The sequence below is a fragment of the Megalobrama amblycephala genome, linkage group LG21 (genome assembly GCF_018812025.1).
Source record: "Megalobrama amblycephala isolate DHTTF-2021 linkage group LG21, ASM1881202v1, whole genome shotgun sequence".
Lineage (NCBI taxonomy): Eukaryota > Metazoa > Chordata > Actinopteri > Cypriniformes > Xenocyprididae > Megalobrama > Megalobrama amblycephala.
The window spans coordinates 33,135,352-33,148,547 of NC_063064.1; the positions used below are offsets into that span (position 1 = coordinate 33,135,352).

The following is a 13,196-nucleotide window of genomic DNA, read 5'->3' on the forward strand; positions in this document are numbered from 1 at the left end:
ACGTCTGGATGTGCACAGCCGAATCAACAGACTAGGTAAGCAAGCAATAACAACAGCGAAAAATGGCAGATGGAGCAATAATAACTGACATGATTCATGATAACATGATATTTTTAGTGATATTTGTAAATTGTCTTTCTACATGTTTCGTTAGCATTTTGCTAATGTACTGTTAAATGTGGTTAAAGTTACCATCGTTTATTACTGTATTCACGGAGACAAGAGCGTCGCTATTTTAATTTTTAAACACTTGCAGTCTGTATAATTCATAAACACAACTTCATTCTCTATAAATCTCTCCAACAGTGTGTAATGTTAGCTTTAGCCACGGAGCACTATCAAACTCATTCATAACCAAATGTAAACATTCAAATAAACACTGTACTTACGCGATTAGACATGCTGCATGACGAACACTTTAAGATCCATTTTGAGGGTTCTATTAGCTGTTTGAACTTTTTTAATGTTGTTTAAGGCAAGCGCGAGCTCTGTGGGCGGAGAGCACGAGCAATTAAAGGGCCAGCAGCCCTGAATCGGCTCATTTATAATGATGCCCCAAAATAGGCAGTTAAAAAATGAATTTAAAAAAAAAATCTATGGGGTATTTTGAGCTGAAACTTCACAGACACATTCAGGGGACACCTTAGACTTATATTACATCTTTTAAAAAAAAGTTCTAGGGCACCTTTAAAACTGTACAATTAGGGCATTTTCACTAAGAAAATTGGAATGTGTGAAAACAAGTGAAACATGTCTGTTTTGAGAACTGAATGAATGGATTGGGAATTTGTGCCAACTGAATTGGTTATAGTGTGTTAGCAATATTTCTGCAATTAGTTTAATAAAAACTATTCATCTTGATTTGCTGACCAGCCTTTTGGCTTCATATCTTTAGTGAAGGCTGGACAGACACGTGAAATTTTAAATGGGGGAAAAAAAAAAATGAATTGTGTGAAATGGTTTAATATCCACAAACTATACACAAGTATGCAAAGGCTGACAACATAAAAAGTACTGTAAACTCCAAGTTGAATTCTACAGGAAGTGGATGGAAAACAGTGGGAAAACTACTGTTATTAAGTGTGCAATAAATTCAAATTGTTTTGAGAACTAAATAAGTGACTCAGAATCAAACTCATGTACATTCTGCTTTATTAAAAGTGTATCCCCAAAAACCCATTACAAAGCCGAATGTACAAAATAAAATAGAAGGCAATGTCTTCTGTTTTGAAGCATATACAAATACAAAAAAAACAACCCTACACTTTAAAAGGCAGGAAAAATGTTTGACACAAACATAATAAAATGACATTAACCCTTTTGGATCAAATCATCCCTCTTAAAAAAAAAGAAAGAAGCAAATCTCATTTTAAACAAGACTTTCACAGCTCATCAATATTAAAATAAAAGAACGAGGGAAAAAAAAAAAAATAATAATAATATTAAAAAGTTAAAAATCTTGTGTAGATTACGGCAGACCAGCCGCTAATATGCTACCAAGGAGAGTTCGATCCTTCAAAGCGTTCTCCACGTCTCGCTCTTCAATCTTCAGGGAGATCTAGGAAAAAACAAAATTGAAATTTAGAACCCTCATTAAATAGTAATGAACTGAAGTTATGAATTACTTAATATGATGCAAAACCCATACTATTCATAAATGCTCTTACTTTAGTCAGTCGAGCCTTCTTTGGCCTTTTTGAGTGTGAAGGATTCCTCTGCTCTCCAGCAGACTGCACAGAGACAGACACTCCGTTTGTCCAACTCCACTGACCTGCCTCTGCTTACAAAGCTTACTGTACACTTCACACAGCTGGAGAAACAGAAAGAAGGGTTATCAGTCCCAGAATAAACCACAACACTTCTTCCTCAATGTAATCTGAACATTTACACTTATGGGGTTTGGAAACAATTTATCAAACTTTGACTCACCTTGCCCAACTGGACCTCTTTGCTCTTGCCGTTACGAATGATGAGAAGCAGACAGCAGACCAGAAGTTTCTGCTGCAAAGGGAAACTCTCACCGTCCCCGCTGCTGGAAGCCATGCGGTCACCATATACCTCTGACAAAACCCGTGCCACTTGAGGAACGCTCACCCGTGACACTGCTACAAGAGAGTCAAGACAAATCCCTCATTATTTCATTTTCTTTCTAAATAATGCTGAAATGGTCATCACTAGTGATGGGAGAAACGAAGCCTGAACTAATAAATTGAAAATTGCTTCACAAAAATGATTCACTGTTTTGAAACGTTTGAAACGAGACGTGCTAGTGACCCCTGCTGGTCAAAAACTCAGCTCAAAACATGCATTGAGATGCCTTTTACAAACCAATTGCAAATGTTTAATTGAAAGTAAAGTAGTCTATTAAATGCAACAAAAAAAAAAACACATCTAAAACAAAAATATGAAGTGTCTTTATATTGTGGGGTTTGTTTTGTTTGTTTTATGCAAAGCTTGCTTAACAAGGCCAATGAGAGACTATTAACCACAACTGTTCTTTTTACTATAGAAATGCATCATTAAAATATCTACAAATTCATGAAATTGATCCAAAAATCAGGCAAAACTCATAGACACTGGTTCACAGAGATCACCCTCGCCCTCTAGCAGCAAACTATTGGAATTTTAAAACATTTATGACGTAAAGAAGCCTCGTTTGGTGAAATCACGTAACTTTGGAAGTTTGATATACACTCTACATCACTGGTTCAAAACAAGTGATTTGCAAATGTTTCAAAAGCTTAATGAAGCAGTGTTTTGAAAGCACACATCACAACACTACTGTATTTTACAGAATATAAATTACTTTTATTATCTGAAAAGGAACGTAACTTATTTCAAAGTGACTTGCAATTAACTTGTCACCATCACGTCTTCAATCAAAATGTGCAAAGTGCGCATGTTTGGTTTCGTTCAAGTCTATTTTGTAAATTTTTTTTGTAAAGTGCATTTCCTACACGCCAGTAGTTTCAGTTTTGCTTCAAATAAATGTGTTTTAAATATATAAAACATATAAATAAATGTGTCAAATAAATTTATTGATTTATTGTGTGTGTGCTTGGCATTTATAACAAATGTATAATGAATGTCACTATAATTTGTTTGTTTTATAGGTTTTATTTTTCATTCCTGTTTTGAATTGGTTTGTTGTGAATTTAAGGATTCGTTGTGGAGTGAGGGGAACAAAAATATGTTTAAATGGTTTATGTTTGTTTTATTTACCGGTGTTTTATATATTTTCTGAATATAATAATAAAATGTTACTTATACACAGATGCGACTTATCTGCGATTCTTTATTTTTTCTCTCAACAATACAGCTTATAGTCAATTGTGTAACTTATTTTCCAGTACAGTAATTCCTACCTTTAGGGCTGACCGCAGGTTCAGATGCAGTTTTAGATCTGTCACTTGCTTCTGCAATCTCCACAGCCCTCCTGAATGACAGAAACAGGTGTGTGAGAACCTCAGAAAAACTAACCATCACACTGATGTGCTGGAGATTTAGCAGTTTTTACATTTTTTAGTTTTTAAATTTAACCTGTTCTCTTACCTGCAGATGTCGAGTGCTTTGCGGGCATCTCCTGACACTGCGGAGACTTTCCTGGCGCAGAACTGAACTGCCGCTGCATCCAAAACACCTTCACCTGATACCTAAATGCACACAAACACAATATTGTATTATTAGCTCAGAATGTGAGACTGGATAAATGCGAGTAACAGAAAATATGCAAGTAGACATACTTGTGTGAGCCGGTCTAGGACGATTGCATTGAGCTCCTCGCGACTGTAGGGAGGAAAGTTGAGCAGTTTGGGTCGGCAATGCGGTTTTGCCTGCAGTCTGGGCAGAATACGGTCTGTCAGGTCCAATGCATTAGCAATACCTAAGGGGTCAAAGTTCACAGGTCAGCAGACATTCAAGGATGATCCGGAAGACATCCACTCTTGCATTTTGGGGGTGGAGCAATGAAGGCAGGGGTGTGTTTGGGTTGATTTCAAATATCAATACTAGGGCTGGGCGATAAAACGATAATGATATGCACCGTGATAGACACATGATCGATATCAAAAAATATGTTTGATAAAACGTTCGATATTTTTTATTCTTCGTCGGAAGAAAACAGAGGTTGCGAAGCAAGTTTGGTTGCATTAAAGGCACTCGCTCTCTGGTAACCTAGCAACGTAGGGAGTCAATCATGTTATGTAACAGTATCAGTTTTGGTTGAGCCATATCGTTGTCTCGTGCTGGTCTGCAGCTGCTGGATTCCTCTTCAGTAACCGGCGACTGATAAGCAGAAAATGAGTGCCGCAGCGAGCGAGGAAATTGTAAATAAAAGAGGAAAAGTGTTCATTGTGACTTTCGACTAGGGTGACCACCTGACTATTGATCTGTTGCAGGACAATAGATGTGATTTTGTGGGACAATGCGGGACACATGAGACAGATAAATTTACAACTATTACGCTATGTAAATATCGATTTACATTTGTTGGCAAACTTGGCATATGCGCCAATGTTTCTGCCGGTGGGTGCCCACACTATAATGTTGCGCTTATGGAAACATTAAATCCTGGAGAGAAGACAATTCTAGATTCACGGCTGCACATGCAGGAGGACAAAAGATTGAGCGTGCAGATTGATATCTGAGCAAGAGCGCGTGCGCGCGTCCAGTTTTGTGCAGGGGAATCCGCCTGTGAGTGGAGAGATTGCTCACGCATTTGATGCGCTCTCGACATTTTTCAATATAATAACGCCATAGAACCTGCATTAAATGAAATATTAACGTGAGAAGAAAGTCGTGTCTGAATTTCGCAATTTTGTATTGGTTAAAACAAATGGAGAATATCTCATTTTTCTGTAGGTGCTTGACCATTTCCGTGTGTGGCGCTTGATCGCCGCCGTTTGTTGGAAATATTTAACATCAGGACGGATGATTACATGCTTTAAATTATCGATTTGGGCAGCTTTGAGCAGCTCTTGAGGTTCTTATCCAGTGTGGAAGATGAAATCCTTGCTGGTGTAGTTGTGTTTACAGACTTTGATGAGGCCTGCTCTTTGCCTGTTAACTCAGTTGTCATCAGCAGGAAAACCCTCTCTATGATTGTGCTGGTTGGTTATTTTCAAAGCTAGAATATGATGGCTGCACAAATAGATTTTTAGATGCTCTCAGTTTTTATTACATTTCTTACTGTGGTATTGTAATTTCAGGGATGAAAAAAAAAAATACAGACATAAATGAAATGCGGGACACTACTTAAGTCTTGCGTGGAACAAAGCTCCTAATTTCGGGACTGTCCCGCAAAATGCAGGACGGGTGGTCACCCTACTTTAGACTTACGTTTACATTTTAATTATTTATGTTTTCCATGGTTGTTGACATTTCTGTCTTAATAACTGAGGGGTTTATGATCAGAGGAAGGTTAAGATTAAAATGCTAATGTTTAAATGTAATATATTTTTCTCCTGGTCCTAATTTTAAATGGGTCATAAAAAAACCCCCAATAATAATTATCAATATCGACAGATATGAAACACTGATATCGTGGTACAGTTTTCAACCATATCGCCCAGCCCTAATCAATACCGTTTCTTATAGCACAAATTTATTATGACAATCTTACCAATGAGACAAACACGAGATTTGGGCAGGTAAGGCCACTCAAAGATCGTGTAGAGAACCTCCTGAGACTTGCTGTCCAACTGGTCCATCTCATCAAGAACCAACAGCCTGTTGCCACACAAAAATACACCACAATAAGATTTAAATCACATGAAAAAAGGCCTACAAAAACTGATCTCAGTCACAGTAATGAGCTAAAACCCTGAAACGGTTCATGGCAAATTAGCACGAGCGAAGCACTGCCTGAATGCGAGCCGAACTTACACAGTGGGCCCAGAGCTGGTCAGGAGTTTCTCCAGCCGAGCCTCGCTGTTGCCCTTGGGAACCCCTAGTCTCTCTCCCAGCAATGGAAAGATGGCATGAGAGCTGCGCAAATTCATACAGTTGATAACCACAGTCTGAACTCCTTTCAACAGAGCCTGAAAACAGAAGAGAGGTCAGACGACTCTTCAAATTTATACATTTTTATATATATAGAAAGTTCAAAAGAACAGGCATTAAATTAAAATTTCATTCTTTTGATCAAATTTAAATCATGCCTTGCTGAATATAAGGTAATTTCTTCCAAAAAAAAAAATAAAAAAAAATACAAACTTTTGAATAGTAGTCTATTTTACAATATATGCAGTTTGATTTACAGACGCCCATATTTTGTCTTGAGCTCACCTTTTGTTCCTGGAGGACACAGTTTAGACAGGCAGTCTTGCCTGTGCCAGGAGCGCCAGAGATATAGAGGCTGGAGGGTTTTTCCGCCACTACATGGTTCTCCAGGAAGGAGACAATGGCAGCTCTCTCTGCCTCACGAGACAGAAGACGTTCGGGTACTGCGGTGTGAAGAGCCTGCTTTATGCTCTGATAACCCGAATCTACAGGAACAAAGATAGAGATCAATTATTAAGTGCAAAAATGTGACAAGAATCAACACCAATTTTAATATTAAAACTTACTTTTTACTGGAAACAGTCGTGTGACAGGGATCTTTCCCTCTGTACGGGGGATCGGGTTGGTGCAGGGGGTCTCCTGCAGCCGTTTTGGCGACGGACGAGAAATAGGAGACAGAGGAATTTTCGGTGAGGACGGGGTGGGACGTGGAGGTGAGGAGAAGACCGGTGTGTTCTCGTTGAAGGACAGTTTACGAGGGGAGCACAGAGGAGCACAGCGCTGCTTAGGCGGAGAGCCAAGCATAGAAGATGGGAGGTTACATCCGTTTTCATCACCTGAAACACAAACATGGGAAAACCAAGAGCTTCATAAATAAAAGAACACATTACTATAATTACAGCAACCTTGATAGTTGTTTAAAAGGTGATGATTTACACACCCGTGCGTTTACGAGGGCTCAGGGGCAGCCTCTCAGACAGAGAGGTGCTTTTCAACACAGAGTTTCTGGGAGACTGACAGACGGCAAGCGAATCCCCCACATTTGTCTTTCTAGGTGGACAGAGGGGTGGCCAGGACATCCACGCCATTCTCAGAGGAGCTTTTAGGTCGAGAACCCAATCTGGAAGACTTCCTTCTAGGGAACTGAAGGGTGGGCTGATTCTGTGAGCGAGTGCTGGGCATTTTTAGTTTAAAACCAGGAAGCAGACCTGAAAATAAAAGCACAGTGATAAATAAGTTAATAGGAAATCAATGATCAGTAAACTGCAATTTATTCTGTGTCAGCTTTCCCTGTTTGAAATAAGTAGCATCAAAACTGTACTTTGAGGAGAAAACAGGGAAACTGTGAGGAATTTAGCAAGTAAAGTGTTATTTTGTCCTGTAGACTCTGGGGTGTGAATCATTAAATACATACGAACCTAAAAACCTCTGTTGGGGATGTATAATACCATCAAGTCTTCCAAAGATTTAATTCATTTTTGTTCCCTATCACACTGATCAAAGACCACAAATGAGTAATGCGTTTCTTCCATTTGGGGCCCTACAGGCGCGTTGTGATTATTTTCAAAACACACAATGCTTCCTGTCCGTTCTAATTCACTACCACTCTGCAAAAATAAGAGAAATTTACAATTTTTGGATGTTGTTGCAGATTAAAACACATGTAGATGACCTACAAATACTGTTAAAGTGAATGCGAACAGTTCCTGTCGTGGGTCATTTGGCGCCAAGCTGTTTGTTCACGCGCCGAACAACACTAAATAAAAGTAGTTTATTTAAAAATATACTGCCTAGCAATCTCTTGAGGACTAAAGAATGAACATATTTAATGTCTTACCTGATTAAAGTTGAAATTGTATTCACAATCGCTGTAAAAATTACACCTTGTAAGCCTCGATGCTCCTCACCACTCTGACCCGCCGTCAAACTAGCGCCAAATGTGTTGTTGTGAACTCCTCCTCTGAACAGCTGAGAGGCTGGCGTGTGACGAAGACCCATGACAACGCATTTCATTGGCTGCCCAAGGTTCTCTTGTTTTAAGGAACCAATAGGGTTCTTAGTCCCTTCCCCCATTGGCTTGACTGTAAAGGCGGGTAAAATCTTTGTTGGTGTTTTGGCGGAAAGAATTTCCCGGGAAATATTAAGACAGTTTTGGACTGCAGTTTTGAAATGCTGCGTAAAGAGAAGGCAAGTATTCCTTCATCACATTTTTCCACTCTTAAAATTTGTTTAACCAATTTTGTGGACCAAATTTTCACGTTGATGCCTGTCTCATAAACGCACATACTCAAAAGTATATGATGCAATATTCTGAATTCTAAAATATACAGTACTATTGACCTTATGTAGCCCCGCCCCTTTTCAGCGTTGCGCTCGTTGTCTTTTGACTTCCGGTTTGTATTTCCACAGCGATATTACATTTATGAATGAACTGCTCGTTTTAAACTCTTCCCGATCTACTGACATTTGTTAAGACATCTGCTTTAAACATAACAATGCTCATGATAACTTTATTAACACATTCCACTAAAAAAAGCAGCGATTAAAATGTACAGAGCTAGAAAACGGAAGTTCAAAGACAATTTTATAAAGATGGCGGCGCGCTTGTTTCTCTGGTAAATAAGGTCTATACTATACTATTTTATATTATTTTGCCATTTTGTATTGTTTTGTCGAATTTACACATCTAAAAAAAAGCTTAAAATGTTAGACGTTTCGATAAATAGGGAACCTAGATAAATAAACACCAAAGTTGTTCAAATGTACCATTGTAATATGAATGATATATAACAAATAAAGTCTGAGTGTCATGAACATTTTTTGAAAGGATATTTTAGTTTCTAACCAGATAAATGTACATAAAATCTTTCCTGGGATGGTTGTAACATTATATTTAGGTATTGTTTAGCTTCTGATTTTTTTTAAAACAGAGGTGAACATTACATTGATGAATACTAAATTTAGCTAAAAGAAGCAGCAGATTAATTAAATAATATTCCTTAAGATAATATTTGTCATAGCCATCAACACAACCATTCCAAAATGATACAATAGCAGGACTGGAGACAAAATACATTTGAAACAAAGCCCAAATGTAACAATTATTGTTCTTGATAGGGGAAAGAGAGAAAAAGATTCGGCGAACTTAAGTATCAGCAGAATCCAACAAGTATAGAGAGCTGAGGACAGGTATTTAAAGGGTTAGTTCACCCAAAAATGAAAATTCTGTCATTTATTACTTACCCTCATGCCGTTCCACACCCGTAAAACCTTTGTTCATCTTCGGAACACAAATGAAGATATTTTAGTTGAAATCTGATGGCTCCGTGAGGCCTGCATAGGGAGCAATGATATTTCCTCTTTCAAGATCCATTAATGTACTAAAAACATATTTAAATCAGTTCATGTGAGTACAGTGGTTCAATATTAATATTATAAAGCGACAACAATATTTTTGGTGTGCCAAAAAAAACTAAATAATGACTTATTTAGTGATGGCCGATTTCAAAACACTGCTTCAGGAAGCTTTGGAGCATAAATGAATCAGTGTATTTTAACCACCTTCATGGTTAAAAAGTTGGTTTACAAAAGCTATATCATAAAAAAAAAAACCCTTATACAGAATGTGCTTATTATTCCATAAAACACCTGTTTTTAGAAAAGTTTACGCAGACTCAGTATACTGAAGGTACAGTTAAATGTGACATTTATTATAATGGGCTTATGTGAAGATTATTTTAATTTCCCTAAATTACAACCCGAATTCCGGAAAAGTTGCAATGTTTTTAAATCTGAATAAAATGAAAACTAAAAGACTTTCAAAACACATGAGCCAATGTTTTATTCACAATAGAACATAGATAACATAACGAATGTTTAAACTGAGAAATTTTACAATTTTATGCACAAAATGAGCTCATTTCAAATTTAATGCCTGCTACAGGTCTCAAAATAGTTGGTACGGGGGCATGTTTACAATGGGGTAGCATCTCCTCTTCTTTTCAAAACAGTTTGTAGACGTCTGGGCATCGAGGTTATGAGTTTCTGGAGTTTTGGTGTTGAAATTTGTCCCATTCTTGCCTGATACAGGTTTCCAGCTGCTGAAGAGTGCTTGTCTTTGACGTATTTTTCATTTAATGTTGTTCTAAAACCTTTATATACCTTTCAGCATTCATAGTACTTTCCAAAACATGCAAGCTGCCCATACCGAATGCACTTATGCACCCCCCATACCATCAGAGGTACTGGCTTTTGAACTGAACACTGATAAAACGCTGGAAAGTCTCCCTCCTCTTTGGCCCGGAGGACACGGCGTCCATGGTTTCCAACAGAAATGTCAAATTTGGACTCATCTGACTATAGAACACTTTTACACTTTGAAACAGTCCATTTTAAATGAGCCTTGGCCCACAGGACACGATGGCGCTTCTGGACCATGTTCACATATGGCTTCCTTTTTGTATGATAGAGCTTTAGTTGGCATCTGCAGATGGCACAGTGGATTGTGTTTACCGACAGTGGTTTCTGGAAGTATTCCTTGGCCCATTTAGTAATGTCATTGATACAATGATGCCGATGAGTGGTGCAGTATTGTCTGAGGGCCCAAAGACCACAGGCATCCAAATTTCTTGCTTTTTCAGCCATTTGTTGCCCCTGTGCCAACTATTTTGAGACCTGTAGCAGGCATCAAATTTGAAATGAGCTCATTTTGTGCATAAAATTGTATAATTTCTCAGTTTAAACATTTGTTATGTTATCTATGTTCTATTGTGAATAAAATATTGGCTCATGTGTCCCATTCTTGCCTGATATAGGTTTCCAGCTGCTGAAGAGTGCTTGTCTTTGACGTATTTTTCATTTAATGTTGTTCTAAAACCTTTATATACCTTTCAGCATTCATAGTACTTTCCAAAACATGCAAGCTGCCCATACCGAATGCACTTATGCACCCCCATACCATCAGAGGTACTGGCTTTTGAACTGAACACTGATAAAACGCTGGAAAGTCTCCCTCCTCTTTGGCCCGGAGGACACGGCGTCCATGGTTTCCAACAGAAATGTCAAATTTGGACTCATCTGACTATAGAACACTTTTACACTTTGAAACAGTCCATTTTAAATGAGCCTTGGCCCACAGGACACGATGGCGCTTCTGGACCATGTTCACATATGGCTTCCTTTTTGTATGATAGAGCTTTAGTTGGCATCTGCAGATGGCACAGTGGATTGTGTTTACCGACAGTGGTTTCTGGAAGTATTCCTTGGCCCATTTAGTAATGTCATTGATACAATCATGCCGATGAGTGGTGCAGTATTGTCTGAGGGCCCAAAGACCACAGGCATCCAAATTTCTTGCTTTTTCAGCCATTTGTTGCCCCTGTGCCAACTATTTTGAGACCTGTAGCAGGCATCAAATTTGAAATGAGCTCATTTTGTGCATAAAATTGTATAATTTCTCAGTTTAAACATTTGTTATGTTATCTATGTTCTATTGTGAATAAAACATTGGCTCATGTGATTTTTAAAGTCTTTTATTTTTAATTTTATTAAAATTCAAAAAACGTCCCAACTTTGCCAGAATTCGGGTTGTAAAAGTTATATATTTTTTATAAGCCTATTAAAATGTTAAAAATGATGCCTTTTAATTATACTGTAATGTTGAATGGCTATAATTAATGGCAAAAAAATCCATTAGATCCAACAGAGACATATCAGAGTCTCAGTATTGGTATCGGCAATACTGGCCTTCATTTATAGTGCTTAGTAAAAAGATGCCATTAAACATTTAAAATACTGGACACTGTCATTGGGCCAATTGGGTGGCCCTTACAGCTTGAACATTTTTTAAACTACTGAACTACTAAAATTCTCTCTCTTCTCCATAATGTAGTAACTCATGCGTGCACAGAAACTGACACAAAGTACAAAAGTAAAAAAATGTATACATATTACTTTCAATAAAAAGAGTTGTACAGTAGGTAATAAACACATAATGTTAAGAGATCTTTTATTGGGCATACAAAAGGTCAGAATATAATAATATCTAATGCTGTGTCTGAAATCAAATACTTCCCTACTAAATAGTATGAGAAAAATAGTAAGCCAAAAGAAGTAGTACGTCCGAATACATAGTATTTGAAAAATAGTAGGCGAAAAGTCCCTGGACTACTTCCACCGAGATTCTGAAGTGTGCATTTGATGGACACATTACTATCCCATGAGGCCGCTGGAGGGGATTTATAAATGGAAGTGAAATGACTTATCTGACGCTGATAGGTCACGTGACAGTAACAACATGGCGGATGTAGTGTCTGTATTTCATTCATACGACCAATATTCATACTATATAGAGTAAATTCAAATGTAGTACCTCAGACAGTACGTGATTTAGGACGCAGCGTAAATCTGTTTTTAAAAGAAAATGAAGGTGTATGTTACATAAATTATGAAGATTTTGAATTAATTACTGTGTTAATTGCAAAAATATAACTTCAGTAAATATAAAATGCAAAATTAAAGTAACACATTACTTTCCCTTTAAAAGTAACATAATTAGTTACATGTTACAATATCGTAACACACTACATTTATAAGTAACTTTCCCCAACCCTGGTAACATGCATTAAAAGAAAACAACTGGGTCATGCTGGCTAACATATTTCTCCACACAGACTCCCTGTTTAGACCACATCAGAGGTTCCTAGATCAGTGGTTCTCAACCTTTTTACTCGAAGGCATTACATTGTCCAACACAAAGTTTCAAAGGCCGCCCAGAGTGGCGCAGCTTTCATGTTTCTTTAATGTTTTTCATGTTTGTATAAAGGCCCATTTATACCAAGAATGAAAAATACATATAAGCATTGACACCAAACAAACAATAACACCTTGTTTATTTTTAATGCTTGCTTCACTTAGGAAGGATTTTGATTGGCTATCAGTGTTTTATCATTCATCTGCTAGAAAAAAAAGATGCAAATGTATTCCAACGGCATCTTTTCTCTGTTTCTCTGTAAGCTGCAGAATATATGTAACACAAAACATGTAGCAACAATATATGCATTAAGAAATATCTTATAAAATATGAAATTGTGAATATATGCAAAAGACCAATTATAAAGTAATTGTGTTAAACCAGTCATTTTAAGATCGACATTTATATTATGCCTTTATGGTAAAGAAGCACAATCAAATCATAA

At 37.4% G+C, this 13,196-nt stretch overlaps 1 protein-coding gene across 1 annotated transcript; it reads right to left on the minus strand.

Annotated features, from left to right (window-relative positions):
* Positions 1-1,135: 1,135 nt before the first annotated feature.
* On the minus strand, positions 1,136-8,006 carry cdc6 (cell division cycle 6 homolog (S. cerevisiae)). The gene is given in 14 exon segments (XM_048172537.1): positions 1,136-1,558; positions 1,668-1,697; positions 1,700-1,810; positions 1,930-2,105; positions 3,366-3,436; positions 3,553-3,653; positions 3,744-3,883; positions 5,621-5,727; positions 5,884-6,038; positions 6,286-6,485; positions 6,567-6,836; positions 6,941-7,055; positions 7,057-7,208; positions 7,838-8,006. Coding segments are annotated over 13 exon segments (1,692 nt in total). The 5' UTR covers positions 7,183-7,208; positions 7,838-8,006; the 3' UTR covers positions 1,136-1,468.
* Between the last annotated feature and the right edge of the window lie 5,190 nt (positions 8,007-13,196).